This window comes from Coregonus clupeaformis, chromosome 21 (assembly GCF_020615455.1).
Source record: "Coregonus clupeaformis isolate EN_2021a chromosome 21, ASM2061545v1, whole genome shotgun sequence".
In the NCBI taxonomy this organism is placed as follows: Eukaryota; Metazoa; Chordata; class Actinopteri; order Salmoniformes; family Salmonidae; genus Coregonus; species Coregonus clupeaformis.
The window spans coordinates 40949259-40977130 of NC_059212.1; the positions used below are offsets into that span (position 1 = coordinate 40949259).

A 27872-nucleotide genomic window follows, 5' to 3' on the forward strand; every position below is an offset into this window, starting at 1 on the left:
GATGTGTCTGTTACTTGAACTGTGTGAAGCATTTATTTGGGCTGCAATTTCTGAGGCTGGTAACTCTAATGAACTTATCCTCTGCAGCAGAGGTAACTCTGGGTCTTCCTTTCCTGTGGCGGTCCTCATGAGAGCCAGTTTCATCATAGCGCTTGATGGCATTTGCGACTGCACTTAAAGACATTTTCAAAGTTCTTGAAATGTTCGGTATTGACTGACCTTCATGTCTTAAAGTAATGATGGACTGTTATTTGTCTTTGCTTATTTGAGCTGTTCTTGGCATAATATGGACTTGGTCTTTTACCAAATAGGGCTACCTTGTCACAACACAACTGATTGGCTCAAATGCATTAAGAAGGAAATAAATTCCACAAATTAACTTTTAAGAAGGCACACCTGTTAATTGAAATGCATTCCAGGTGACTACCTCATGAAGCTGGTTAAGAGAATGCCAATAGTGTGCAAAGCTGTCATCAAGGCAAAGAGTGGCTATTTGAAGAATCTCAAATATAAAATATACTTTTTTGGTTACTACATGATTCCATATCTGTTATTTCATAGTTTTGATGTCTTCACTATTATTCTAGAATGTAGAAAATAGTACAAATAAAGAAAAACCCTTGAATGAGTAGCTGTTCTAAAACTTTTGACCGGTAGTGTAGACAGGTGTGTGCCTTTCCAAATCATGTCCAATCAATTGACTTTACCACAGGTGGACTCCAATCAAGTTGTAGAAACATCTCAAGGATGACCAATGGAAACAGGATGCACCTGAGGTCAATTTTGAGTCTCATAGGTGCCTGAATACTTTCCGACTGCACTGTATCTTACCAATTATAATCTCCCCTGTGTTAAAATAGCGTCCACTTTAAACAAAATGTTTTATTTGCATCAACGCAACAAGACTTTCAATAGTATTTCAATGAAGCACAATTTACCTTCGATCTTGTCAGCACTTGTCTGTTTGAGCTCTGATAATGTTCTCTCTAACTCTGTCACTTTGTTACGAAGTCCCATGATCTCTGCAGCTAAAAAAGAAAAGCACGCCACTCTGGATGAAGCATTCAGAAATAGATGTCAGTGTCCAAAAAATGTAGAAATTATTGACTTCTAGATTCTAGATAAACTCCTGGAAACATGCTTGACAACTTACTGAGTTGTGGAATTCTACTGCCTGTTTCTTTCAGCTCCTCTTTCTTTTCATTCAGCTGGTCTCTCGTCTCCTGTAGTTGATTCTCTAGCTCTATGAGACACAAACATTATTTCAAATGTTCTCCTCTTTCGGTATGCCTACAAAAAGCTCTTAGTGGTGAATATAAGGATAATAAACTCTCCAGCGTGACTTTAAGACTATTACTGAGGATAAAGAAAAATTACAATAGCACTCACCAGCAATCTTGCCCTCAGATGTCTGAATGAACTCTAATTCTTGCCTCTGTAATCTTGTGACTTGATTTTGGAGTGCAATGATCTGCAAAACTAAATGAGCAGGGGGATGCAGGATGTCACAACATTCAACATTTGAAGTAAAGTAGAATATCCAAATCACGATAGCAGCCAACCCAGAAATGATTAGGCTTTTCAAACTCACTTTGTTTACAGTTTCCATTGTTCTTCTCCTCGATTGTGGCAATCAATTCATCCAGTTCATTCTCAAGCGCTGTGGACAAGAATAATTGAAGAGCTTGAATGTTACAAGCATAATGGGATTGTAAAACTCCATGAATGGGCAAAATCCAGTGTATTTCCATCACACCATCCTATATGTCTACCAGTGAAGGACTATCCCTTTGAGGAAACATGATAACTATTTGTATTGGTCTTACGTGCTGAACACACAGTGACTCCTATGTTCTTCAGAACGCCTGCTACTCACCAGCAATCTGGTCAAAGTTTGTCCCGTTGGTAAATCCTTTCTGCAGGTTCAAGATCTCATTCTGTATTGCAATGATCCTTAGAACTGAAAAAAAAAACTAAACAGTTTGAGGAATATCATATACAGAGAAATACTGAGCAGGCTGGGCCTAAATGGTAAAAGCTGTCTGTTCAACTGAAAACAGACTCTATAATGGCAAAGGCTAAATAAAACTCACCATTCTCTGGTTGAGGAGCATTATCCTCCAGTTCCTGTGTTTTCTTTGCCAGTTCTTTGATCTTCTCATCCAGCAACTTCTGGAGCTCTGAAAGACGAGGAAAAACCATGATGGGATCAAGGCTAACATATCTAGAACTTTAGAAACAAACATTGTTATAGTGCAGACAGGGGCGGTGTGTTCATTAGGGCGATATGGGCGACGCACTGCCAAACGGGAAAAGGAAGGGATTTTTTTTCTAATCAATTATATCACGGCAACAGTAGTTATCAGTGTTCTAATCTAGACGTCTGATCTGCCACTAAATGTCCAATCAGGCTAAAGTCGTGCTTCAAATGGCCCGCCCCTTTTGGGGCGATTTCAGTCAGGTTGAAAATCGCCCCAGAAGTATCTCATAGACTCTCATGTAAAATCTTTTTTTTTCAAATATCAGAGCTTTCAATACAATCTCTAATGGGTTTCTGAGGGCTTGCACTTACGCGCTTTCGTCATACGTAACATAACCATGAACGTAACTAAGAAAAGAGCGGGTAGCAGCGTCAATCAATTCACGTACTACTATCAAGATGGCTAGCCTTCAGTGCAACTCGATTGTCTCTTTGAAAGAAGTTCACATCAAAGACCATTCAAAACGAGCTACTGGAGTGTATGCTAGCGGTCATGAGGGAATATATTGTGGAGGAGGTGAAGTCGGCGAACTTCGTAGCTATCCAAGCTGACCGAGACCACGGACGTTTCTACACAGACACAGCTGGTGCTTGTGCTGAGGTACATAGATAGCAACCACAAAGTGCAGGAGCGCTTTTTTGAGTTCCTTCCCATCTCGGAATCAACCTCAGTCTCAATCGCCAGTGTGCTTTTGGAGAGACTGAACGGTCTTTTTGCCGACGACGAGAAAGTCAAACTGTGGTGCACTGGCACTGTACCAGGTTCTCATGAGCTACAACCTCCAGGAGACGTTCTCTGAGACTGTGACTCTGTTGAACATCCTCATAACTACTCCCATGACAACAGCTGAAGCTGAGAGATGTTTCTCAACTTTGACACGAGTTAAGACATTCCTGCGAAATTCAATGGGCCAGGAACGTCTGAATGCACTGGCCATGCTTTCCATGGAGAGGGAACTAGTCCTCAGCATGCCTGATTTCAATGAGAAAGTCATTGACCGCTTTGCTGCATTGAAAGAGAGAAGAGAACAGTTTCAGTACAAGTAATGTAGCCTCTCTCTCTCTTTGTCCCTCCCTGTCTGTCTCTTTAACACACACACGCCCAAATAAGTTCACAGTTGATGTTGTTTAAAATAGTTATTTTTCATTTTTAAAAAAGTAATAAAAAAAAAAAAAATCTGTTCATGTTCATTTTTACAAATCTATACAATTGGCCAGAATATGGTTGTTCATATTTACAAATCTATACAATTGGCCAGAATATGGTTGTTCATTTTTACAAAGCCATACAGATAGCTGTGTTTACCTTTTCTTGAAATTATTTTCAAATTCTGTTTTCAGGCAAAATGTCTATCACTGTTCATTTTCACAAATCTATACAAGAGGGCAGAATATGGAAGTCTATAAAAATTTCTTATTACCAATAACTTGCATCAATGTTTTCAGTAGCCTCTATCAAAAGCTCCTGCTTGCTTGTTGTGAATTATGCTCAGGTGCACATATTTCCAATTCAACCATGAGGCAAAAAATGTGGTAAAAGCTCTTGTTGATCCTGCAATCTGAACTAATACCAAGATGCTGTATTTTCAGCTGATATTTCATTTGTTTATGGAAATGCATATTGTTTATGCAGTGTTGAGGAATGTGAAAGAACACCCTTGATTATTTTTACTGTGATAACTTATTTTGCTTTTGTAAGCCAACACTTTTGAGATCAGTCAATAAATGCTTCTGGCATTGACTTATATGCTGCCCCTGTCTTCATGTTGTTGCTGGACATATCTTTTTTAAAATGTGTGTAGGTCACCTAAATCATCAGAAAAATTGCCCCCCCTGAGAATTTTTTCAGGAGCCGCCACTGAGTGCAGACACTATATAAATTAACTGCAGTATAGTATTATTACTATTCATGGGAGCATGGTTATTATGGACATTGGTGTTGATCGTGACCTTTATCCTCCTGTTATGTCATCACCCAGAGTTGGCTCAGTATTCAACGGGACACTACCTAATGTTGAGTTGGGTATTTAGCTCTTCTGTATTCTACTGTTTGTACAGGGCTGTACCCCTTTATTTTGTAGTTTACAAGTAAAGGCAATGAACATTGAAACGCATGTGGATAATCCTTGTAAAGATACCACATCTTTTTGGCGACGAGGATAAAACTTTGAGGTCAGCTTGCACATGACGCTGCACTAGCTAAGAAACAGTGAGTTTGCTTTTTTTTTTGAGCGACGGAGAGCTGGAGCTGCCGGATGGAATCGCCGATGGTGAGAATCGCTAACGAGAATCAAGGACAAGTTGGCGTTACTGTCACGCCCTGGCTCTGGGGACACTGTTATGTTGAGCCAGGGTGTGTAGATTTCTGTGTTGTAGGTCTAGTTGTTTCTTTTCTATGTTGCCAGTGTGGTTCTCAATCAGAGGCAACGAGTGTCAGCTGTGGCTGGTTGTCTCTGATTGGGAACCACATTTAAACAGGCTGTTTTCCCACAATAGTTGTGGGATCTTGTTCTAGTTGGTTTGTGTTAGACCGTTGACTGTCACGTTATCGTTTGTTGTTGTTTTGATCGTGTATCACTATAATAAATATGTTCGCATTCAACGCTGCGCCTTGGTCCTCCTCTCTTACCGACGATCGTGACAGAAGATCCCACCAGAACTGGACCAAGCAGCGGGTCCAGGAGCCATCGCCAGGGAAATCCCTAGCGGATATCCAGCGCCTCCTCGACTGGGTCAAGCCGGGTGAGGAAGAGAGGGGCTTGACGTGGAAGCAGAAGGGCGAAAGGCTGGCGAGAAGTATGGAGACCTGGTCCACGGGTAGGAGTGAAGCCCATACATTTTTTAGGGGGGGCTAACGCCGTGGACGACGGGCCAGCAGGAGACCGCGACAGAGCGGCCCAGCGGGTTGGCAGAGGAGGCCGCCAGGTTACGGGGGCCACTGGTCGAAGAGGGGATGGAAGGTGTAGAGGCACGGCGAAGGGTACTGGGGTGTGTTACCAGTCCGGTCCGGCCCGTTCCAGATCCCTGCGTAGGGCCAGTGGTGTGTGTCCCCAGTACGGTCCGGCCTGTTCCTGCTCCCCGCACCAGGCCAATGGTGCGAGTCTCCAGCCCGGTCCGGCCCGCTCCTGCTCCCCGCACCAAGCCTATGGTGCGTGTCGCCAGCCCGGCCCGGCCTGCTCCTGCACCCTGCACCAAGCCAATGGTGCGCATCGCCAGCCCGGTCCGGCCCGCTCCTGCTCCCCACACTAAGCCAGTGGTGTGCGTCGTCAGCCCGGCACGGCCCGTGCCTGTTCCCCGCACCAGGCCAATGGTGCGAGTCTCCAGCCCGGTCCGGCCCGCTCCTGCTCCCCGCACCAAGCCTATGGTGCACGTCGCCAGCCCGGCCCGGCCTGCTCCTGCACCCTGCACCAAGCCAATGGTGCGCATCGCCAGCCCGGTCCGGCCCGCTCCTGCTCCCCACACTAAGCCAGTGGTGTGCGTCGTCAGCCCGGCACGGCCCGTGCCTGTTCCCCACACCAAGCCAGTGATGCGCATCGCCAGCCCGGTCCGGCCCGCTCCTGCTCCCCACACCAAGCCAGTGGTGTGCGTCGTCAGCCCGGCACGGCCCGTGCCTGTTCCCCACACCAAGCCAGTGGTGTGCGTCGTCAGCCCGGCACGGCCCGTGCCTGTTCCCCACACCAAGCCAGTGGTGTGCGTCGTCAGTCCGGCACGTCCCGTGCCTGTTCCACCGGTGCCTGGTCCGGCACCGGTCAGATGCTTCACGCCGGAGCTAGAGCAATCCGCTCCACCAATGTGCAGTCCAGCTCCGGCCAGCGGGGCCAGACCGGACCAGGGGTACTTTGGGGGGTTGGAGAGGGAGCGGGGATCAGGTCCGGAGCCGGATCCACCGCCTAGGCGGAGTGCCCACCCGGTCCCTCCCCTGTGGTATTTGGTTGGCGCGGTCGGAGTCCGCGCCTTTAGGGGGGGGTACTGTCACGCCCTGGCTCTGGGGACACTGTTATGTTGAGCCAGGGTGTGTAGATTTCTGTGTTGTAGGTCTAGTTGTTTCTTTTCTATGTTGCCAGTGTGGTTCTCAATCAGAGGCAACGAGTGTCAGCTGTGGCTGGTTGTCTCTGATTGGGAACCACATTTAAACAGGCTGTTTTCCCACAATAGTTGTGGGATCTTGTTCTAGTTGGTTTGTGTTAGACCGTTGACTGTCACGTTATCGTTTGTTGTTGTTTTGATCGTGTATCACTATAATAAATATGTTCGCATTCAACGCTGCGCCTTGGTCCTCCTCTCTTACCGACGATCGTGACAGTTACAATGGCAATGTTTGGGACTATCAATTCGTTTTTGGAAGAGAACAAGAACTGGACAGAATATGTGGAAAGGGTGGGACACTTTTTCTTGGCAAATGGAATTACAGAGGAGACTAAACAGCGCTCTATTCTCTTGAGTGTGTGTGGGGCTAAAACTTACAAGCTAATGAGAAATTTGGCTACACCAGGGAGGACAGCTACACCACAGAGGACGGGACAAGTTCCTTTTGTTGATCTAGTTGCTCTCCTTCAGACTCACCACAATCCAAAGCATTCAGTGATCGTCCAGAGGTTCAAGTTGAATTGCCATTTTCGGAAAACAGGTCAGTCTGTTCATCAACTCTCTGAACATTGTGAGTTTGGGACTGTGTTAGCGGACATGCTCCGTGACAGATTAGTCTGTGGCATTAATGAGGACAGCATACAGCGCTGTTTGCTGGGGGAAGCCACACTGACTTTCAAGAGAGCATCGGACATATCTCAAGGGATGGAGATGGCAGCTAGCAATGCTATAGATATTCAAAAGGCCAACAGTGGAAGTTGTGCAGTGCATCAGGTGACAAAAGAGGCAGCAGGAAAAAAGGGAAAAGCAGTGGAATGTTTTAGATGTGGGGGAACACATTATGCAAACAACTGTAAGTTCAAGGACAACGTCTGTCACAATTGCAACAAAAAGGGGCATTTAGCCTAAAAGTGCAGGGTTGCTTAGAGCAAGCCAGAGGGTGGGCAGACTCGGAGGGGCAAGTTCAAATCAAAGAAGCCGCAGCCAGCAGCGCACCACCTAGAGAGCACAGAAGAAGAGGAAGAGGATTGTTCCTACAACATTTTTAATGTGAGTGAGCAGTGCGAGGAGCCATTATATGCTACAGTGGAGGTAGATGGAAAATAGTTGAGGATGGAGGTTGAAACAGGGGCCTCTGCATCTGTCATCAGTGAGGAGACCTACAGAAAGACCTGGGACTCAAAACAGGCTCCTGCCATCACATCGGCAGGGATCAGACTGCGTACGTACACTGGAGAGACCATACCATTGCTGGGGGCTCTAGAGGTGGACATTTCAGCCAGGAAGCCAGGAAGCGAGAGCACGGCTCCTGGTGGTGAAAGGGAATGGGCCTAGTTTACTAGGGCGTGACTGACTCAACAAAATACAACTGAACTGGGGTGAGATAAAACACACACAAGTGACTGTGGATGTCATTCAAAAGTACCCTGAAGGTTTTCAGAGATGAATTGGGCACGCTGCAGTGTACTGCAGTTAAGCTGTTTGTGGATCCTCAAGCAGAGCCTTGTTTTTTCAAGCCCAGGACAGTGCCATACGCCATGAAAAAGAAAGTGGAGGATGAGTTGGAGCGGATGCAAGAAACAAACATCATTACGCCCATTCAGTTCTCTTGCTGGGCAGCTCCAATAATTCCCGTTCTGAAGAGTGACGGCACGGTGCGTATATGCGGGGGCTACAAACTCACCATCAACAACATTTTCAAAGCTGGACATGAGCCACGCCTACCAACAGCTCCTCCTGGACGAGGATTCAAAAGAGTATGTTACAGTCAATACTCACAAAGGCTTGTTCAAATACAACCGCTTGGTTTTCAGGTTGGCGTCCAGTCTGGCCATTTTCCAGAGGACAATGGACAATCTGTTGCAGGGGATCCCTCATGTAGCAATGTACCTGGACGACATCCTGGTTACAGGGGAGACGGAGGAGGAGCACCTCCGCAATCTGGACCAGGCGTTAAAGAGACTCTCTGATGAAGGGCTGCGTCTAAATGTATTCCGGCAAAACAGCTGTGGGTCGTAGTGCAGAAGTTGAAACACCACAGGGAACAGTCTCGGAGGAACAGGGGCATTCAGTGGCTCCAGGAGAGGGTGATGGACTGTCTCTTACAAACACCTGACCCACTCCTGTGCCCTCAGACCCTAGTGGGACACCAGGAATACTGCGCAGATCACAGCGTAGTCACAAGTCTCCTGACAGACTGACTCTATAGTTGAGACTAGGAGACTCATGGTGTTAATTTTTGAACAGTAGACATACAGTCGTGGTCAAAAGTTTTGAGAATGACACAGATACTAATTTTCACTAAGTCTGCTGCCTCAGTTTTGATGATGGCAATTTGCATATACTCCAGAATGTCATGAAGAGGGATCAGATGAATTGCAATGAATTGCAAAGTCCCTCTTTGCCATGAAAATTAACTTAATCCCCCAAAAACATTTCCACTGTATTTCAGCCCTGCCACAAAAGGACCAGCTGACATCATGTCAGTGATTCTCTCATTAACACGGGTGAGAGTGTTGACGAGGACAAGGCTGGAGATCACTCTGTCATGCTGATTTAGTAAGAAACACGTGCCGTCATCATTGCTTTGCACAAAAAGGGCTTCACAGGCAAGGATATTGCTGCTAGTAAGATTGCACCTAAATCAACCATTTATCGGATCATCAAGAACTTCAAGGAGAGAGGTTCAATTGTTGTGAAGAAGGCGTCAGGGCGCCCAAGAAAGTCCAGCAAGCGTCAGGACCGTCTCCTAAAGTTGATTCAGCTGCGGGATCGGGGCACCACCAGTGCAGAGCTTGCTCAGGAATGGCAGCAGGCAGGTGCGAGTGCATCTGCACGCACAGTGAGGCGAAGACTTATGGAGGATGGCCTGGTTCAAGAAGGGCAGCAAAGAAGCCCCTTCTTTCCAGGAAAAACGTCAGGGACAGACTGATATTCTGCAAAAGGTACAGGGATTGGACTACTGAGGACTGGGGTAAAGTCATTTTCTCTGATGAATCCCCTTTCCGATTGTTTGGGGCATCCGGAAAACACCTTGTCCAGAGAAGACAAGGTGAGCGCTACCATCAGTCCTGTGTCATGCCAACAGTAAAGCATCCTGAGACCATTCATGTGTGGGGTTGCTTCTCAGCCAAGGGAGTGGGCTCACTCACAATTTTGCCTAAGAACACAGCCATGAATAAAGAATAGTACCAACACATCCTCTGAGAGCAACTTCTCCCAACCATCCAAGAACAGTTTGGTGACGACCAATGCCTTTTCCAGCATGATGGAGCACCTTGCCATAAGACAAAAGTGATAACTAAGTGGCTCAGGGAACAAAACATCAACATTTTGGGTCCATGGCCAGGAAACTCCCCAGACCTTAATCCCATTGAGAACTTGTGGTCGATCCTCAAGAGGCGGGTGGACAAACAAAAACCCACAAATTCTGACAAACTCCAAGCATTGATTATGCAAGAATGGGCTGCCATCAGTCAGGATGTGGCCCAGAAGTTAATTGACAGCATGCCAGGGCGGATTGCAGAGGTCTTGAAAAAGAAGGGTCAACACTGCAAATATTGACTCTTTGCATAAACTTAATGTAATTGTAAATAAAAGCATTTGATACTTATGGAATGCTTGAAATTATACATCAGTATACCATAGTAACATCTGACAAAAATATCTCATAACACTGAAGCAGCGAACTTTGTGAAGACCAATACTTGTGTCATTCTCAAAACTTTTGACCACGACTGTAGTTGAAAGAAAAATATCTGTGGTCTTTGTTTGTTTACAGTTGCAGTAACACTAGTACAAGTTCTAAAGTATTGTGAAGAAAAGAAGAGGAAACACTGTTGTTGTTTAGTTGTTGTCTTGTATACTTAATGTATTTTCTTCACAGGGGGATTGAAATGAAGGGGGGAGAAGTGTTATAGTGTGGAACTACAGTTGAAGTTGGAAGTTTATATACACTTAGGTTGGAGTCATTAAAACTCGTTTTTCAACCACTCCACAAATGTCTTGTTAACAAACTATAGTTTTGGCAAGCCGGTTAGGACATCTAATTTGTGCATGACACAAGTAATTTTTCCAACAATTGTTTACAGACAGATTATTTCACTTGTAATTCACTGTATCACAACTCCAGTGGGTCAGAAGTTTACATACACTAAGTTGACTGTGCCTTTAAACAGCTTGGAAAATTCCAGAAAATGATGTCATGGCTTTAGAAGCTTCTGATAGGCCAATTGACATCATTTGAGTCAATTGGAGGTGTACCTGTGGATGTATTTCAAGGCCTACCTTCAAACTCTGTGCCTCTTTGCTTGACATCATGGGAAAATCAAAAGAAATCAGACAAGACCTCAGAAAAAAATGGTAGACCTCCACAAGTCTGGTTCATCCTTGGGAGCAATTTCCAAACGCCTGAAGGTACCGTGCCACGTTCGTCTGTACAAACAATAGTACGCAAGTATAAACACCATGGGACCACGCAGCCGTCATACCGCTCAGGAAGGAGACACGTTCTGTCTCCTAGAGATGAACGTAATTTGGTGCAAAATTTGCAAATCAATCCCAGAACAACAGCAAAGGACCTTGTGAAGATGCTGGAGGAAACAGGTACTAAAGTATCTATATCCACAGTAAAATGAGTCCTATATTGACATAACCTGAAAGGCTGCACAGCAAGGAAGAAGCCACTGCTCCAAAACCGCCATAAAAAAGCCAGACTATGGCTTACAACTGCACATGGGGACAAAGATCGTACTTTCTGGAGAAATGTCCTCTGGTCTGATGAAACAAAAATAGAACTGTTTGGCCATAATGACCATCGTTATGTTTGGAGGAGAAAGGGGGCTGCTTGCAAGCCGAAGAACACCATCCCAACTGTGAAGCACGGGGGTGGCAGCATCATGCTGTGGGGGTGCTTTGCTGCAGGAGGGACTGGTGCACTTCACAAAATAGATGGCATCATGAGGAAGGAAAATGATGTGGATATATTGAAGCAACATGTCAAGACATCAGTCAGGAAGTTAAAGCTTGGTCGCAAATAGGTCTTAAAAATGGACAATGACCCCAAGCATACTTTCAAAGTTGTGGCAAAATGGCTTAAGGACAACAAAGCCAAGGTATTGGAGTGGCCATCACAAAGCCCTGACCTCAATCCTATACAAAATTTGTGGGCAGAACTGAAAAAGCGTGTGCGAGCAAGGAGGCCTACAAACCTGACTCAGTTACACCAGCTCTGTCAGGAGGAATGTGCCAAAATTCACCCAACTTATTGTGGGAAGCTTGTGGAAGGCTACCCGAAACGTTTGACCCAAGTTAAACAATTTAAAGGCAATGCTACCAAATACTAATTGAGTGTATGTAAACTTCTGACCCACTGGGAATGTGATGAAATAAATAAAAGCTGAAATAAGTCACTCTCTACTATTATTCTGACATTTCACATTCGTAAAATAACGTGGTGATCCTAACTGACTTAAGACAGGGAATTTTTACTAGGATTAAATGTCAGGAATTGTGAAAAACTGAGTTTAAATGTATTTGGCTAAGGTGTATGTAAACTTCCAACTTCAACTGTATATGAATAATTCTTACTGAATAGGTGGTGGACTTAACTGCAGTATAGTATTATTACTATTCATGGGAGCATGGTTATTATGGACATTGGTGTTGACTGTGACCTTTACCCTCCTGTGATGTCATCACCAAGAGTTGGCTCAGTATTCAAAGGGACACTACCTAATGTTGAGTTGGGTTTTTCGCTCTCCTGTTTTCTACCGTTTGTACAGGGCTGTACCCCTTTATTTTGTAGTTTACAAGTAAAGGCAAAAAACATTGAAACGCATGTGGATAATACTTGTAATGTTACCACAAACATGATTTGCTATGAATAATGAGCGGCAACAGGGATACTCACCATTGATCTTAGCTGCGGAAGTCACAGTTCTCTTCTTTAGATCATCTACCTCATTAGTCAGCGTCCATACCTCAAGAACTGACAGAACACATTGAAATGAGCGGAGTAGTTTTCTGAATCAGAAAAATAAACAAGACTACTCAACTCATTCATCTGTGAGCACTGATGTACATTTATCCACTCACCGAGTTTGTCGTTGTATCCAGTTACATTGTCCAGTTTATTCATTGCAGCACCAAGCTTATCTTGCAGACCTGTGAGAGACCAATACAAATCAGCTTTTAACTAGGTTCTATTGAATAGGGTTCTATTATTTCGATCACTCAGTGTCATCAGCAAAAGGTAGAGAGGGGTGAAGCTCACTGTCATATCTGTCCTGGATATGTGCATCCTTATCGCCCAGCCTCTTCTCCAGGTCTGGTTTGAGAAAGAAATATTAGACTGATGAGATGTGTGCTTCTGTTTCTTTACCTGTAGTTGTGATTCAAGCAGCTATGCTCACCAAGCGTCTAGTTACACAAACTGGTGAACCAGACTAATATTACATTTTTACATTTTAGTCATTTAGCAGACACTCTTATCCAGAGCGACTTACAGTTAGTGAGTGCATACATTTTTCATACTGGACCCCCGTGGGAATTGAACCCACAACCCTGGCGTTGCAAGCGCCATGCTCTACCAACTGAGCTACAGGAGGGCTGTATATAATATCAGAAGAACCTGATCTTGGCTTACCTTTGTTCTGGGCCTGACATCTGGCGCTCTCTTCCTCTCTGGCCTGTAGTTGTTCCTGAAGCGCTGTAATTCAAGCACTAATGTTAGCATATTGCTACATATATTCGTTACATCATGATGACTATACATAACAATTTCTCAAAACCCATTTTTAACACTATTCAACCTGTGATATTTTGATGATTATACATAAGTGGAACATGAGACAAAATAGACAAACCAGAGATTTCTGCTGCAGTTTCATCTTTTGAAGCTTCAATCCGTATCTCATTCATTTGTTTCTGGAGTTCAATGATCTTCAGAACTGAAAGAACAGAACAAAAAGGCACTGTGTAATTCAACACTAACATCATATAATGGTATTCGACTTTTTAGAAGATTATAAATGTTTAATGACTTCTAATAACTACTCTTGTTAACATACTCTGTTCTGCATTTTTGGCATCCACAGCCCTCAGTTGTGTAGTGTTGTCTTCAAGCTGCTTGCTCTTCTGCTTCAGTAGACTCTGTAGATCTGAGGAGGAAAGACCCCTTCACCTTTTACACAATTTGTGACGTTACAGCCTTATTCAAAAACTCTACACACAATACCCCATAATGACAAAGCAAAAACAGGTTTTTAGAAATGTTTGCAAATATATATTTTTAAAACTGAAATATTACATTTACATAAGTATTCAGACCTTTTACTCAGTACTTTGTTGAAGCACCTTCGGCAGCGATTACAGCCTCGAGTCTTCTTGGGTATGACGCTACAAGCTTGGCACACCTGTATTTGGGGAGTTTCTCTTTTTCTTCTCTGCAGATCCTCTCAAGCTCTTTCAGGTTGGATGCGGAGCGTCGCTGCACAGCTATTTTCAGGTCTCTCCAGAGATGTTAGATCGGGTTTAAGTCCGGGCTCTGGCTGGGCCACTCAAGGACATTCAGGGACTTGTCCCGAAGCCACTCCTGCGTTGTCTTGGCTGTGTGCTTAGGGTTGTTGTCCTGTTGGAAGGTAAACCTTTGCTCCAGTCTGAGGTCCTGAGCGCTGTGGAGCAGGTTTTCATCAAGGATCTCTCTGTACTTTGATCTGTTCATCTTTCCCTTGATCCTGACTAGTCTCCCAGTCCCTGCCGCTTAGAAACATCCCCACAGCATGATAATGCCACCACCATGCTTTTTCCGTAGGGATGGTTTCGGCCAGGTGATGAGCGGTACCTGGTTTCCTCCAGAGATGGCACTTGGCATTCAGGCCAAATAGGTCAATCTTGGTTTCATCAGTCCAGAGAATCTTGTTTCTCATTGTCTGAGAGTCCTTTAGGTGCCTATTGGCAAACTCCAAGTGGGCTGTGTTGTGACTTTTACTGAGGAGTGGCTTCCGTCTGGCCACTCTACCTTAAAGGCGTGATTGGTGGAGTGCTATAGAGATGGTTGTCCTTCTGGAAGGTTCGCCCATCTCCACAAAGGAACTCTGGAGCTCTTACAGAGTGACTATGGGTTCTTGGTCACCTCCCTGACCAAGGCCCTTCTCCCCCGATTGCTCAATTTGGTCCGGCGGCCAGCTCTTGGAAGAGTCTTTGTGGTTCCAAACTTCTTCCATTTAAGAATGATGGTGGCCACTGTGTTCTTGGGGACCTTAAATGCTGCAGAAATGTTTTTGTACCCTTCCCCTGATCTGTTCCTCGACACAATCCTGTCTCGGAACTCTACGGACAATTACTTCGACCTGAAGGCTTGGTTTTCGCTCTGACATGCACTGTCAACTGTTGGTCCTTATATACACTACCGGTCAAAATGTTTAGAACACCTACTCATTCAAGGGATTTTCTTTATTTTTGCTATTTTCTACATTGTAGAATAATAGTGAATACATCAAAACTGTGAAATAACACATGTGGAATAATGTAGTACCCAAAACAGTGTTAAACAAATCTTAATATATTTTATATTTGAGATTCTTCAAATAGCCACCCTTTGCCTTGATGACAGCTTTGCAAACTCTCGGCATTCTCTCAACCAACTTCACCTGGAATGCATTTCCAACAGTCTTGAAGGAGTTCCCACATATGATGAGCACTGGTTGGCTGCTTTTCCTTCACTCTCCGATCCGACTCATCACAAACCATCTCAATTTGGTTGAGGTCGGGGGATTGTGGAGGCCGGGTCATCTGATGCAGCACTCCATCACTCTCCTTCTTGGTAAAATAGCTCTTACACAGGCTGGAGGAGTGTTGGGTCATTGTCTTGATGAAAAAAAAATTATAGCCCAAACCAGATGGGATGGCGTATCGCTGCAGAATGCTGTGGTAGCTATGCTGGTTAAGTGTGCCTTGAATTCTAAATAAATCACAGACAGTGTCCCCAGCAAAGCACCCCCACACCAGCTAAGCACCCCCACACAATAACACCCCCTCTTCCATGCTTTACGGTGGGAAATACACATGCGGTTGGAACCAAAAATCTCAAATTTGGACTCCAGACCAAAGGACAAATTTCCACCGGTCTAATGTCCATTGCTCGTGTTTCTTGGCCCAAGCAAGTCTCTTCTTCTTATTGGTGTCCTTTAGTAGTGGTTTCTTTGCAGCAATTCAACCATAAAGGCATGATTCACACAGTCTCCTCTGAACAGTTGATGTTGAGATGTGTCTGTTACTTGAACTGTGTGAAGCATTTATTTGGGCTGCAATTTCTGAGGCTGGTAACTCTAATGAACTTATCCTCTGCAGCAGAGGTAACTCTGGGTCTTCCTTTCCTGTGGCGGTCCTCATGAGAGCCAGTTTCATCATAGCGCTTGATGGCATTTGCGACTGCACTTAAAGACATTTTCAAAGTTCTTGAAATGTTCGGTATTGACTGACCCTCATGTCTTAAAGTAATGATGGACTGTTATTTGTCTTTGCTTATTTGAGCTGTTCTTGGCATAATATGGACTTGGTCTTTTACCAAATAGGGCTACCTTGTCACAACACAACTGATTGGCTCAAATGCATTAAGAAGGAAATAAATTCCACAAATTAACTTTTAAGAAGGCACACCTGTTAATTGAAATGCATTCCAGGTGACTACCTCATGAAGCTGGCTAAGAGAATGCCAATAGTGTGCAAAGCTGTCATCAAGGCTATTTGAAGAATCTCAAATATAAAATATACTTTTTTGGTTACTACATGATTCCATATCTGTTATTTCATAGTTTTGATGTCTTCACTATTATTCTAGAATGTAGAAAATAGTACAAATAAAGAAAAACCCTTGAATGAGTAGCTGTTCTAAAACTTTTGACCGGTAGTGTAGACAGGTGTGTGCCTTTCCAAATCATGTCCAATCAATTGACTTTACCACAGGTGGACTCCAATCAAGTTGTAGAAACATCTCAAGGATGATCGATGGAAACAGGATGCACCTGAGGTTAATTTTGAGTCTCATAGGAAAGGGTCTAAATAGTTATGTAAATCAGGTGGTTATGTTTTTTATTTTGAATACATTTGAAAAAAAATCTTTTTTTTTTTTTTTCTCTTTGTCATTATGGGGTATTGTGTGTAGATTGATGAGGAATGTTTTGTATTGAATCAATTTTAGAATAAGGCTGCAACGTAACAAAATGTGGAAAAAGTGAAGGGGTCTGAATACTTTCCGACTGCACTGTATCTTACCAATTATAATCTCCCCTGTGTTAAGATAGCGTCCACTTTAAACAAAATGTTTTATTTGAATCAACGCAACAAGACTTTCAATAGTATTTCAATGAAGCACAAATTACCTTCGATCTTGTCAGCACTTGTCTGTTTGAGCTCTGATAATGTTCTCTCTAACTCTGTCACTTTGTTACGAAGTCCCATGATCTCTGCAGCTAAAAAAGAAAAGCACGCCACTCTGGATGAAGCATTCAGAAATAGATGTCAGTTTCCAAAAAATGTAGAAATTATTGACTTCTAGATTCTAGATAAACTCCTGGAAACATTCTTGACAACTTACTGAGTTGTGGAATTCTACTGCCTGTTTCTTTCAGCTCCTCTTTCTTTTCATTCAGCTGGTCTCTCGTCTCCTGTAGTTGATTCTCTAGCTCTATGAGACACAAACATTATTTCAAATGTTCTCCTCTTTCCACCACAACGTTTTCTATTACACGGTATGCCTACAAAAAGCTCTTAGTGGTGAATATAAGGATAATAAACTCTCCAGCGTGACTTTAAGACTATTACTGAGGATAAAGAAAAATTACAATAGCACTCACCAGCAATCTTGGCCTCAGATGTCTGAATGAACTCTAATTCTTGCCTCTGTAATCTTGTGACTTGATTTTGGAGTGAAATTATCTGCAGAACTAAATGAGCAGGGAGATGCAGGATGTCACAACATTCAACATTAAGTAAAGTAGAATATTCATCTCATGATAGCAGCCAACCCAGAAATGATTAGGCTTTTCAAACTCACTTTGTTTACAGTTTCCATTGTTCTTCTCCTCGATTGTGGCAATCAATTCATCCAGTTCATTCTCAAGCGCTGTGGACAAGAATAATTGAAGAGCTTGAATGTTACAAGCATAATTGGATTGGAAAACTCCATGAATGGGCAAAATCCAGTGTATTTCCATCACACCATCCTATATGTCTACCAGTGAAGGACTATCCCTTTGAGGAAACATGATAACTATTTGTATTGGTCTTACGTGCTGAACACACAGTGACTCCTATGTTCTTCAGAACGCCTGCTACTCACCAGCAATCTGGTCAAAGTTTGTCCCATTGCTAACTCCTTTCTGCAGGTTCAATATCTCATTCTGTATTGCTATGATCCTTAGAACTGCAACAAACAAACACCTTAACAATTTGAGGAATATCATATACAGAGAAATACTGAGCAGGCTGGGCCTAAATGATAAAAGCTGTCTATTCAACTGAAAACAGACTCTATAATGGCAAAGGCTAAATAAAACTCACCATTCTCTGGTTGAGGAGCGTTATCCTCCAATTCCTGTGTTTTCTTTGCCAGTTCTTTGGTCTTCTCATCCAGCAACTTCTGGAGCTCTGAAAGACGAGGAAAAATCATGACGGGATCAACGCCAACATATCTAGGTCTTTAGAAACAAACATGATTTGCTATGAATAAGGAGCGGCAACAGGGATACTCACCATTGATCTTAGCTGCAGAAGTCACAGTTCTCTTCTTAAGATCGTCTACCTCATTAGTCAGCGTCCATACCTCAAGAACTGACAGAACACATTGAAATGAGCTGAGTAACGAGACTACTCGACTCATTCATCTGTGAGCACTGATGTACATTTATCCACTCACCGAGTTTGTCGTTGTATCCAGTTACATTGTCCAGTTTATTCATTGCAGCACCAAGCTTATCTTGCAGACCTGTGAGAGACCAATACAAATCAGCTTTTAACTAGGTTCTATTGAATAGGGTTCTATTATGTCGATCACTCAGTGTCATCAGCAAAAGGTAGAGAGGGGTGAAGCTCACTGTCATATCTGTCCTGGAGTCCAGAGCACTGTGCATCCTTATCGCCCAGCCTCTTCTCCAGGTCTGGTTTGAGAAAAAAATATTAGACTGATGAGATGTGTGCTTCTGTTTCTTTACCTGTAGTTGTGATTCAAGCAGCTATGCTCACCAAGCGTCTAGTTACACAAACTGGTGAGCCAGACTAATATCAGAAGAACCTGATCTTGGCTTACCTTTGTTCTGGGCCTGACATCTGGCGCTCTCTTCCTCTCTGGCCTCTAGTTGTTCCTGAAGCGCTGTAATTCAAGCACTAATGTTAACATATTGTTACATATATTAGGTACATATTCAAAGAGTGTATGAGACATATTTCAATAGGTTCATGATATCTTAAATAATCAACAAAATTGTGATATATCTATTATGCTTGATAAAGTCCAAACACACCATTAACATCAGCAGCAGTTTCATTGAATTGCTGAGATGCAGCATTTTGTATGTCTCTGAGTTTCCATTGTAGATGAAGAATTTGCATAACTACGAGTACAAAAAAAGGAAAGAGTTGTGAGTTACAGTATTTTAAAGTGGCACTAAATAAATAAACTGTATCATGGAACTTTTAGATAAGTCTTTGTTCTGTTGAGAACCAGGTAAAAAAATAATTTAAGCAGCATGTCCACTATATTAAAACAGTTGTTGGCTATTTCAGGTTATTATAGTGTACTCACTCAGGTCAGAATCGTTGCTGTCTTTCTTCTTCAGTCTTTTTATATTCTCCTCAAGCTGCCTCTCCCTTTCCTTGAGCTGTGTTGTCAGCTCTGAGAGATGGAATTTAAAAGGTCATATCACAACCTGAGAAATCTGACTTCATCATAATTAATTACACTTTGGGCTCTTTTCAATCTGTATCGCTAAATCAATACAGATTGCGCGCTAGAAATCTAAAGGTAATTTCTGGTTGAGCCGACAGATGCAGCATTTACCATGAATGCTAACGCGGAACATTGCTTTTAAATTTCAATCAAGCTGTAACGCTGAATTTTCACAATACGGATTGAATAGAGCCCTTTATTTATATATACAGTGAGGGAAAAAAGTATTTGATCCCCTGCTGATTTTGTATGTTTGCCCACTGACAAAGAAATTATCAGTCTATAATTTTAATGGTAGGTTTATTTGAACAGTGAGAGACAGAAAAACACAGATTTCTGGCTCCCAGGTGTCTTTTATACAGGTAACGAGCTGAGATTAGGAGCACACTCTTAAAGGGAGTGCTCCTAATCTCAGTTTGTTACCTGTATAAAAACACCTGTCCACAGAAGCAATCAATCAGATTCCAAACTCTCCACCATGGCCAAGACCAAAGAGCTCTCCAAGGATGTCAGGGACAAGATTGTAGACCTACACAAGGCTGGAATGGGCTACAAGACCATCGCCAAGCAGCTTGGTGAGAAGGTGACAACAGTTGGTGCGATTATTTGCAAATGGAAGAAACACAAAATAACTGTCAATCTCCCTTGGCCTGGGGCTCCATGCTAGATCTCACCTTGTGGAGTTACAAAGATCATGAGAACGGTGAGGAATCAGCCCAGAACTACACGGGAGGATCATGTCAATGATCTCAAGGCAGCTGGGACCATAGTCACCAAGAAAACAATTGGTAACACACTACGCCGTGAAGGACTGAAATCCTGCAGCGCCTGCAAGGTCCCCCTGCTCAAGAAAGCACATATACAGGCCCGTCTGAGGTTTGCCAATGAACATCTGAATGATTCAGAGGAGAACTGGGTGAAAGTGTTGTGGTCCCAAGAACACCATCCCCACCGTCAAACATGGAGGTGGAAACGTTAGGCTTGGGGGGGGTTTCTGCTAAGGGGACAGGACAACTTCACCGCATCAAAGGGACGATGGACAGGGCCATGTACCGTCAAATCTTGGGTGAGAACCTCCTTCCCTCAGCCAGGGCATTGAAAATGGGTCGTGGATGGGTATTCCAGCATGACAATGACCCAAAACACACGGCCAAGGCAACAAAGGAGTGGCTCAAGAAGAAGCACATTAAGGTCCTGGAGTGGCCTAGCCAGTCTCCAGACCTTAATCCCATAGAAAATCTGTGGAGGGAGCTGAAGGTTCGAGTTGCCAAACGTCAGGCTCGAAACCTTAATGACTTGGAGAAGATCTGCAAAGAGGAGTGGGACAAAATCCATCCTGAGATGTGTGCAAACCTGGTGGCCAACTACAAGAAACGTCTGACCTCTGTGATTGCCAACAAGGGTTTTGCCACCAAGTACTAAGTCATGTTTTGCAGAGGGGTCAAATACTTATTTCCTACATTAAAATGCAAATCAATTAATAACATTTTTGACATGCGTTTTTCTGGGTTTTTTGGTTGTTATTCTGTCTCTCACTGTTCAAATAAACCTACCATTAAAATTATAGACTGATCATGTCTTTGTCAGTGGGCAAACATACAAAATCAGCAGGGGATCAAATACTTTTTTCCCTCACTGTATGACACAGTTTTAATGATATTACCAGTGATCTTGGCTTCAGGATTTGATTCTTTTAGCTCTGCTATTCTCTTTTCTATTTCACTTATTTGATTCTCAAGGTTTGACATTTTTGGACCTGAAATGAAAAATGAGATATAAATTAATTCTGGGTAACTGTCAGACATTACAAATAAAAAATGTTTGTCTCCTGAAGGAAACTGTGTCAGGGGGACGGATCCACTTAGTCTGTTCATCACCCTTTCCACTCTGCTCAATCAGCTTGGCCAACTGCTTCTTCTTTTCCTCCAACTGCTTCTCGAGCCCTACCAGAGATATGAAAAGGAAAAGGACCACCTGATAAACGAATACTTTTACGTAAAAGAGAAGTAACTTGAATCACATAAAAATTGTGAATAGAGATGTCACTTACGAATGATCTGTGCTGCGGTAGACTGACTGAGGGCTGACAGCATTCTCTGTAGGTTGACCACCTCACTCTTTAATGTGGTTATCGTTAGAACTAAAACGTAGATGGAGAAGGAGATGAAAGACAGACAATCAATAAAGGTGTTGAGCTCCCATAATTTCATCTTGCCTGGAGTAAACATGACAAGCGCTACCATCACACCCACTGGGCACACCATTTCATTTCAACATGGAGAATTGGGTAATATTTTGTAGATACGTTGATCAATGAGATTCCAACCTATTTCACCCACTCAAAAAAGACTGCCAAAAGTTTATTGAATTACCAATGTGTTATCACTATGCTTTCAACCATCTAAAAGCACAACCAAATTCCAATGGAAAGTCAATGTTGGATTTTTGGTTTAGATGTCACCTGAATGTGTTATCACTGCTCTTTCAACCATTTAAAAGCACAAAAAAGTTCAAATGGCAATACAATGTCAGATATTTTGTTTATAACAACTTAATGTGTTATCACTGTTGTTAATCTAGTAGCACAACCAAATGACCTGTTTAGCAGTTAATATTACATTAATGTACATGTTGCAAATGATCAATGCCGTTTCAGATTCTGTACAGATTATTATAGCAAATGTGAAGATTTCCACAGACCTGTGACCCTAAACATGCACTCATTTTATGATTACATAAGAATACATGTATTGTTACAGTAACCTCAAAATGTGGCCATGGATGTCTTACTCATTTTAAAGTTGAATAAATACTGCTACATACAGTACATCAGTTTTAGGGTATTTACTGTCTTACAAAAGTAATATTGAATTGTGTTTAGTTGACAACGCAACCAAATATCAACATTAAAAAAATATGTATCTACTGCTTGGATAGTTAGATCTGAGCCCCTGGCTTAATCCTATTATTTTATTTCTTTAACTTGTATTTTTGGTTGAGATGGAGATGTGAATTCAACATATCATTTGTTAACTTGTTGACAAGTTAATAGGCTATTTACCATATTGCAAAAGTGATATTGAATTGTGTTTGTTTGTCAACGCAACCAAATATCAACATTTGAAGGAGACGTTTCTGCTGCTTGGATAGCTCCATCTGTGCCACTGAGTCTGGCTTTAATTCCAGTTTGTTTACAAAATAATAATTGATATGTTGGATTCATGTCTCAATTTCAACCAAGCAACTGTGCACTGCCTCATGGGTCTCCCGGTCACGAAACAGCCTGGGATCGAACCTGGGTCTGTAGTGCCTTAGACCACTGCACCACTCGGGAGGCCCCCAGAGAAACTTACAGTAGTGAGTACATACATTTTCATACTAGTCCCCCGTGGGAATCAAACGCATAACCCTCGCATTGCAAGTGCCATGCTCTACCAACTGAGCTACATCATCACATCATCACAAACCACTTGATTCCTCAATGTACTCAATTACTGTATTGTGCATTGTTTATCTTCATGGTGATTGAAAGTACAAAACAGTAATGTACATTTACATTAGGTGGTTTGTAGGATGGTAAATGAATACTGTGGTTGTTTTCCATGTTATTTGATCAAGAACAATATTTAATGGGATGAGGATGTCTTGTGTTTTTGCTCATAACTTTGCACCTTTTGATGTAAATGTTTGAGGACAGTTTTTTTCTTCTTTCTGGATTCCATTAGAATGACAATCACAGAGAAAGGGACAGGGCAACAACTCTTACAATTCCAACTATTGAATCCTGCAAGATACTGTTCTTAATTATACAACTACGTTTTTTGCCAAAGTGGAGATGCTGAAAAAAAAAGTTTGCCGTCACTACAGACATCTACATTGGTCCGCTAATCCCAGTAAAGGCCCAGTGCACTACGTTTGTAAAGAATTTTTTTTTATATACAGTTGAAGTCAGAGGTTTACATACACCTTAGCCAAATACATTTAAACTCAGTTTTTTCACAATTCCTGACATTTAATCCAAGTAAAGATTCCCTGTCTTAGGTCAGTTAGGATCACCACTTTATTTTAAGAATGTGAAATGTCAGAATAATAGTAGAGAGAATTATTTATGTCACGATCGTCGAAAGGATTGGACCAATGCGCAGCGTGGAATGCGAACATACTTTATTATTATATTCACCACACGAACAAAAACAACAAAACGATACGTGAAGTCCTTGGGTACATACACAAACCAACACGGAACAAGATCCCACAAAACACAAGTGCCAAACGGCTGCCTAAGTATGGTTCCCAATCAGAGACAACAAGCAACAGCTGATTCACGTTGCCTCTGATTGAGGACCACCCCGGCCAACATAGAAACACATGAACTAGAAACTGAAACAATGAACACAAAACATAGACTCTACACACCCTGGCTCAACATAAAAGAGTCCCTAGAGCCAGGGCGTGACAATTTATTTAAGCTTTTATTTCTTTCATCACATTCCCAGTGGGTCAGAAGATTACATACACTCAATTAGTATTTGGTAGCATTGCCTTTAAATTGTTTAACTTGGGTCAAACGTTTCGGGTAGCCTTCCACAAGCTTCCCACAATAAGTTGGGTGAATTTTGGCACATTCCTCCTGACAGAGCTGGTGTAACTGAGTCAGGTTTGTAGGCCTCTTTGCTCGCACACGCTTTTTCAGTTCTGCCCACAAATTTTGTATAGGATTGAGGTCAGGGCTTTGTGATGGCCACTCCAATACCTTGACTTTGTTGTCCTTAAGCCATTTTGCCACAACTTTGGAAATATGCTTGGGGTCATTGTCCATTTGAAAGACCCATTTGCGACCAAGCTTTAACTTCCTTGCTGATGTCTTGACATGTTGCTTCAATATATCCACATCATTTTCCTTCCTCATGGCGTCATCTATTTTGTGAAGTGCACCAGTCCCTCCTGCAGCAAAGCGCCCCCAAAGCATGATGCTGCCACCCCCGTGCTTCACGGTTGGGATGGTGTTCTTCGGCTTGCAAGCAACCCCCTTTTTCCTCCAAACATAACGACGGTCATTTTGGCCAAACAGTTCTATTTTTGTTTCATCAGACCAGAGGACATTTCTCCACAAAGTACGATCTTTGTCCCCATGTGCAGTTGCAAACTGTAGTCTGGCTTTTTTATGGCTGTTTTGGAGCAGTGGTTTCTTCCTTGCTGAGCGGCCTTTCAGGTTATGTCGATACAGGACTCATTTTACTGTGGATGGATTTCCTCCAGCATCTTCACAAGGTCCTTTGCTGTTGTTCTGGGATTTATTTGCACTTTTCGCACCAAAGTACGTTAATCTCTAGGAGACAGATCGCGTCTCCTTCCTGAGCGGTATGACGGCTGCGTGGTCCCATGGTGTTTATACTTGCGTACTATTGTTTGTACAGATGAACGTGGTACCTTCAGGCGTTTGGAAATTGCTCCCAAGGATGAACCAGACTTGTGGAGGTCTACAATTATTCTTCTTCTGATGTCTTGGCTGATTTCTTTTGATTTTCCCATGATGTCAAGCAAAGAGGCACTGAGTTTGAAAGTAGGCCTTGAAATACATCTACAGGTACACCTACAATTGACTCAAATGATGTCAATTAGCCTATCAGAAGCTTCTAAAGCCATGACATCATTTTCTGGAATTTTCCAAGCTGTTTAAAGGCACAGTCAACTTAGTGTATGTAAACTTCTGACCCACTGGAATTGTGATACAGTGAATTATAAGTGAAATAATCTGTCTGTAAACTATTTTTGGAAAAATACTTGTGATATCCTAACCGACTTGCCAAAATTATAGTTTGTTAACAAGAAATTTGTGGAGTGGTAGAAAAACGAGTTTTAATGACTCCAACCTAAGTGTATGTAAACTTCCAACTTCAACTGTATATACAGTGGGGGAAAAAAGTATTTAGTCAGCCACCAATTGTGCAAGTTCTCCCACTTAAAAAGATGAGAGAGGCCTGTCATTTTCATCATAGGTACACGTCAACTATGACAGACAAAATGAGAATATTTTTTCCAGAAAATCACATTGTAGGATTTGTAATGAATTTATTTGCAAATTATGGTGGAAAATAAGTATTTGGTCAATAACAAAAGTTTCTCAATAATTTGTTATATACCCTTTGTTGGCAATGACACAGGTCAAACGTTTTCTGTAAGTCTTCACAAGGTTTTCACACACTGTTGCTGGTATTTTGGCCCATTCCTCCATGCAGATCTCCTCTAGAGCAGTGATGTTTTGGGGCTGTCGCTGGGCAACACAGACTTTCAACTCCCTCCAAAGATTTTCTATGGGGTTGAGATCTGGAGACTGGCTAGGCCACTCCAGGACCTTGAAATGCTTCTTACGAAGCCACTCCTTAGTTGCCCGGGCGGTGTGTTTGGGATCATTGTCATGCTGAAAGACCCAGCCACGTTTCATCTTCAATGCCCTTGCTGATGGAAGGAGGTTTTCACTCAAAATCTCACGATACATGGCCCCATTCATTCTTTCCTTTACACGGATCAGTTGTCCTGGTCCCTTTGCAGAAAAAACAGCCCCAAAGCATGATGTTTCCACCCCCATGCTTCACAGTAGGTATGGTGTTCTTTGGATGCAACTCAGCATTCTTTGTCCTCCAAACACGACGAGTTGAGTTTTTACCAAAAAGTTATATTTTGGTTTCATATGACCATATGACATTCTCCCAATCCTCTTCTGGATCCTCCAAATGCACTCTAGCAAACTTCAGACGGGCCTGGACATGTACTGGCTTAAGCAGGGGGACACGTCTGGCACTGCAGGATTTGAGTCCCTGGCGGCGTAGTGTGTTACTGATGGTAGGCTTTGTTACTTTGGTCCCAGCTCTCTGCAGGTCATTCACTAGGTCCCCCCGTGTGGTTCTGAGATTTTTGCTCACCGTTCTTGTGATCATTTTGACCCCACGGGGTGAGATCTTGCGTGGAGCCCCAGATCTAGGGAGATTATCAGTGGTCTTGTATGTCTTCCATTTCCTAATACTTGCTCCCACAGCTGATTTCTTCAAACCAAGCTGCTTACCTATTGCAGATTCAGTCTTCCCAGCCTGGTGCAGGTCTACAATTTTGTTTCTGGCGTCCTTTGACAGCTCTTTGGTCTTGGCCATAGTGGAGTTTGGAGTGTGACTGTTTGAGGTTGTGGACAGGTGTCTTTTATACTGATAACAAGTTCAAACAGGTGCCATTAATACAGGTAACGAGTGGAGGACAGAGGAGCCTCTTAAAGAAGAAGTTACAGGTCTGTGAGAGCCAGAAATCTTGCTTGTTTGTAGGTGACCAAATACTTATTTTCCACCATAATTTGCAAATAAATTCATTCAAAATCCTACAATGTGATTTTCTGGATTTTTTTTCATGAATTTGTCTGTCATAGTTGACGTGTACCTATGATGAAAATTACAGGCCTCTCTCATCTTTTTAAGTGGGAGAACTTGCACAATTGGTGGCTGACTAAATACTTTTTTTCCCAACTGTACACTGCTCAAAAAAATATAGGTAACACTTAAACAACACAATGTAACTCCAAGTCAATCACACTTCTGTGAAATCAAACTGTCCACTTAGGAAGCAACACTGATTGACAATAAATGTCACATGCTGTTGTGCAAATGGAATAGACAACAGGTGGAAATTATAAGCAATTAGCAAGACACTCCCAATAAAGGACTGGTTTTGCAGGTGGTGACCACAGACCACATCTCAGTTCCTATGCTTCCTGGCTGATGTTTTGGTCACTTTTGAATGCTGGTGGTGCTTTCACTCTAGTGGTAGCATGAGACGGAGTCTACAACCAACACAAGTGGCTCAGGTAGTGCAGCTCATCCAGGATGGCACATCAATGCGAGCTGTGGCAAGAAGGTTTGCTGTGTCTGTCAGCGTAGTGTCCAGAGCATGGAGGCGCTACCAGGGGACAGGCCAGTACATAAGGAGACGTGGAGGAGGCCGTAGGAGGGCAACAACCCAGCAGCAGGACTGCTACCTCCGCCTTTGTGCAAGGAGGAGCAGGAGGAGCACTGCCAGAGCCCTGCAAAATGACCTCCAGCAGGCCACAAATGTGCATGTGTCTGCTCAAACGGTCAGAAACAGACTACATGAGGGTGGTATGAGGGCCCGACGTCCACAGGTGGGGGTAGTTTTACAGCCCAACACCGTGCAGGACGTTTGGCATTTGCCAGAGAACACCAAGATTGGCAAATTCGCCACTGGCGCCCTGTGCTCTTCACAGATGAAAGCAGGTTCACACTGAGCACGTGACAGACGTGACAGAGTCTGGAGACGCCGTGGAGAACGTTCTGCTGCCTGCAACATCCTCCAGCATGACCGGTTTGGCGGTGGGTCAGTCATGGTGTGGGGTGGCATTTCTTTGGGGGGCCGCACAGCCCTCCATGTGCTCGCCAGAGGTAGCCTGACTGCCATTAGGTACTGAGATGAGATCCTCAGACCCCTTGTGAGACCATATGATGGTGCGGTTGGCCCTGGGTTCCTCCTAATGCAAGACAATGCTAGACCTCATGTGGCTGGAGTGTGTCAGCAGTTCCT

The 27872-nt window shown here is 43.1% G+C and overlaps 1 protein-coding gene across 2 annotated transcripts in view; it reads right to left on the reverse strand.

Moving 5' to 3' along the window:
- The window catches only part of LOC121535637 (putative leucine-rich repeat-containing protein DDB_G0290503), a 63013-nt gene that overhangs the window by 26094 nt on the left and 9047 nt on the right, over positions 1-27872 (reverse strand). Inside the window, exons 24-50 of one of the 2 annotated variants that reach the window (XM_045205906.1) lie at positions 21343-21432; positions 21170-21235; positions 20956-21048; positions 19149-19238; positions 18868-18957; positions 18654-18716; positions 18442-18504; positions 18264-18332; positions 18101-18178; positions 17909-17995; positions 17688-17771; positions 17403-17471; positions 17203-17292; positions 16944-17033; positions 16729-16818; positions 13417-13506; positions 13213-13296; positions 12993-13055; positions 12621-12674; positions 12443-12511; positions 12258-12335; positions 2094-2180; positions 1877-1960; positions 1592-1660; positions 1390-1479; positions 1154-1243; positions 939-1028 (exon numbers count right to left, since the gene is read on the reverse strand). In XM_045205906.1, the coding sequence (XP_045061841.1) occupies positions 939-1028; positions 1154-1243; positions 1390-1479; positions 1592-1660; positions 1877-1960; positions 2094-2180; positions 12258-12335; positions 12443-12511; positions 12621-12674; positions 12993-13055; positions 13213-13296; positions 13417-13506; positions 16729-16818; positions 16944-17033; positions 17203-17292; positions 17403-17471; positions 17688-17771; positions 17909-17995; positions 18101-18178; positions 18264-18332; positions 18442-18504; positions 18654-18716; positions 18868-18957; positions 19149-19238; positions 20956-21048; positions 21170-21235; positions 21343-21432 (2160 nt within the window). The remainder of the gene's footprint in view (positions 1-938; positions 1029-1153; positions 1244-1389; positions 1480-1591; positions 1661-1876; positions 1961-2093; positions 2181-12257; positions 12336-12442; positions 12512-12620; positions 12675-12992; positions 13056-13212; positions 13297-13416; positions 13507-16728; positions 16819-16943; positions 17034-17202; positions 17293-17402; positions 17472-17687; positions 17772-17908; positions 17996-18100; positions 18179-18263; positions 18333-18441; positions 18505-18653; positions 18717-18867; positions 18958-19148; positions 19239-20955; positions 21049-21169; positions 21236-21342; positions 21433-27872) is intronic. The other variant, XM_045205907.1, reaches the window with a different exon arrangement.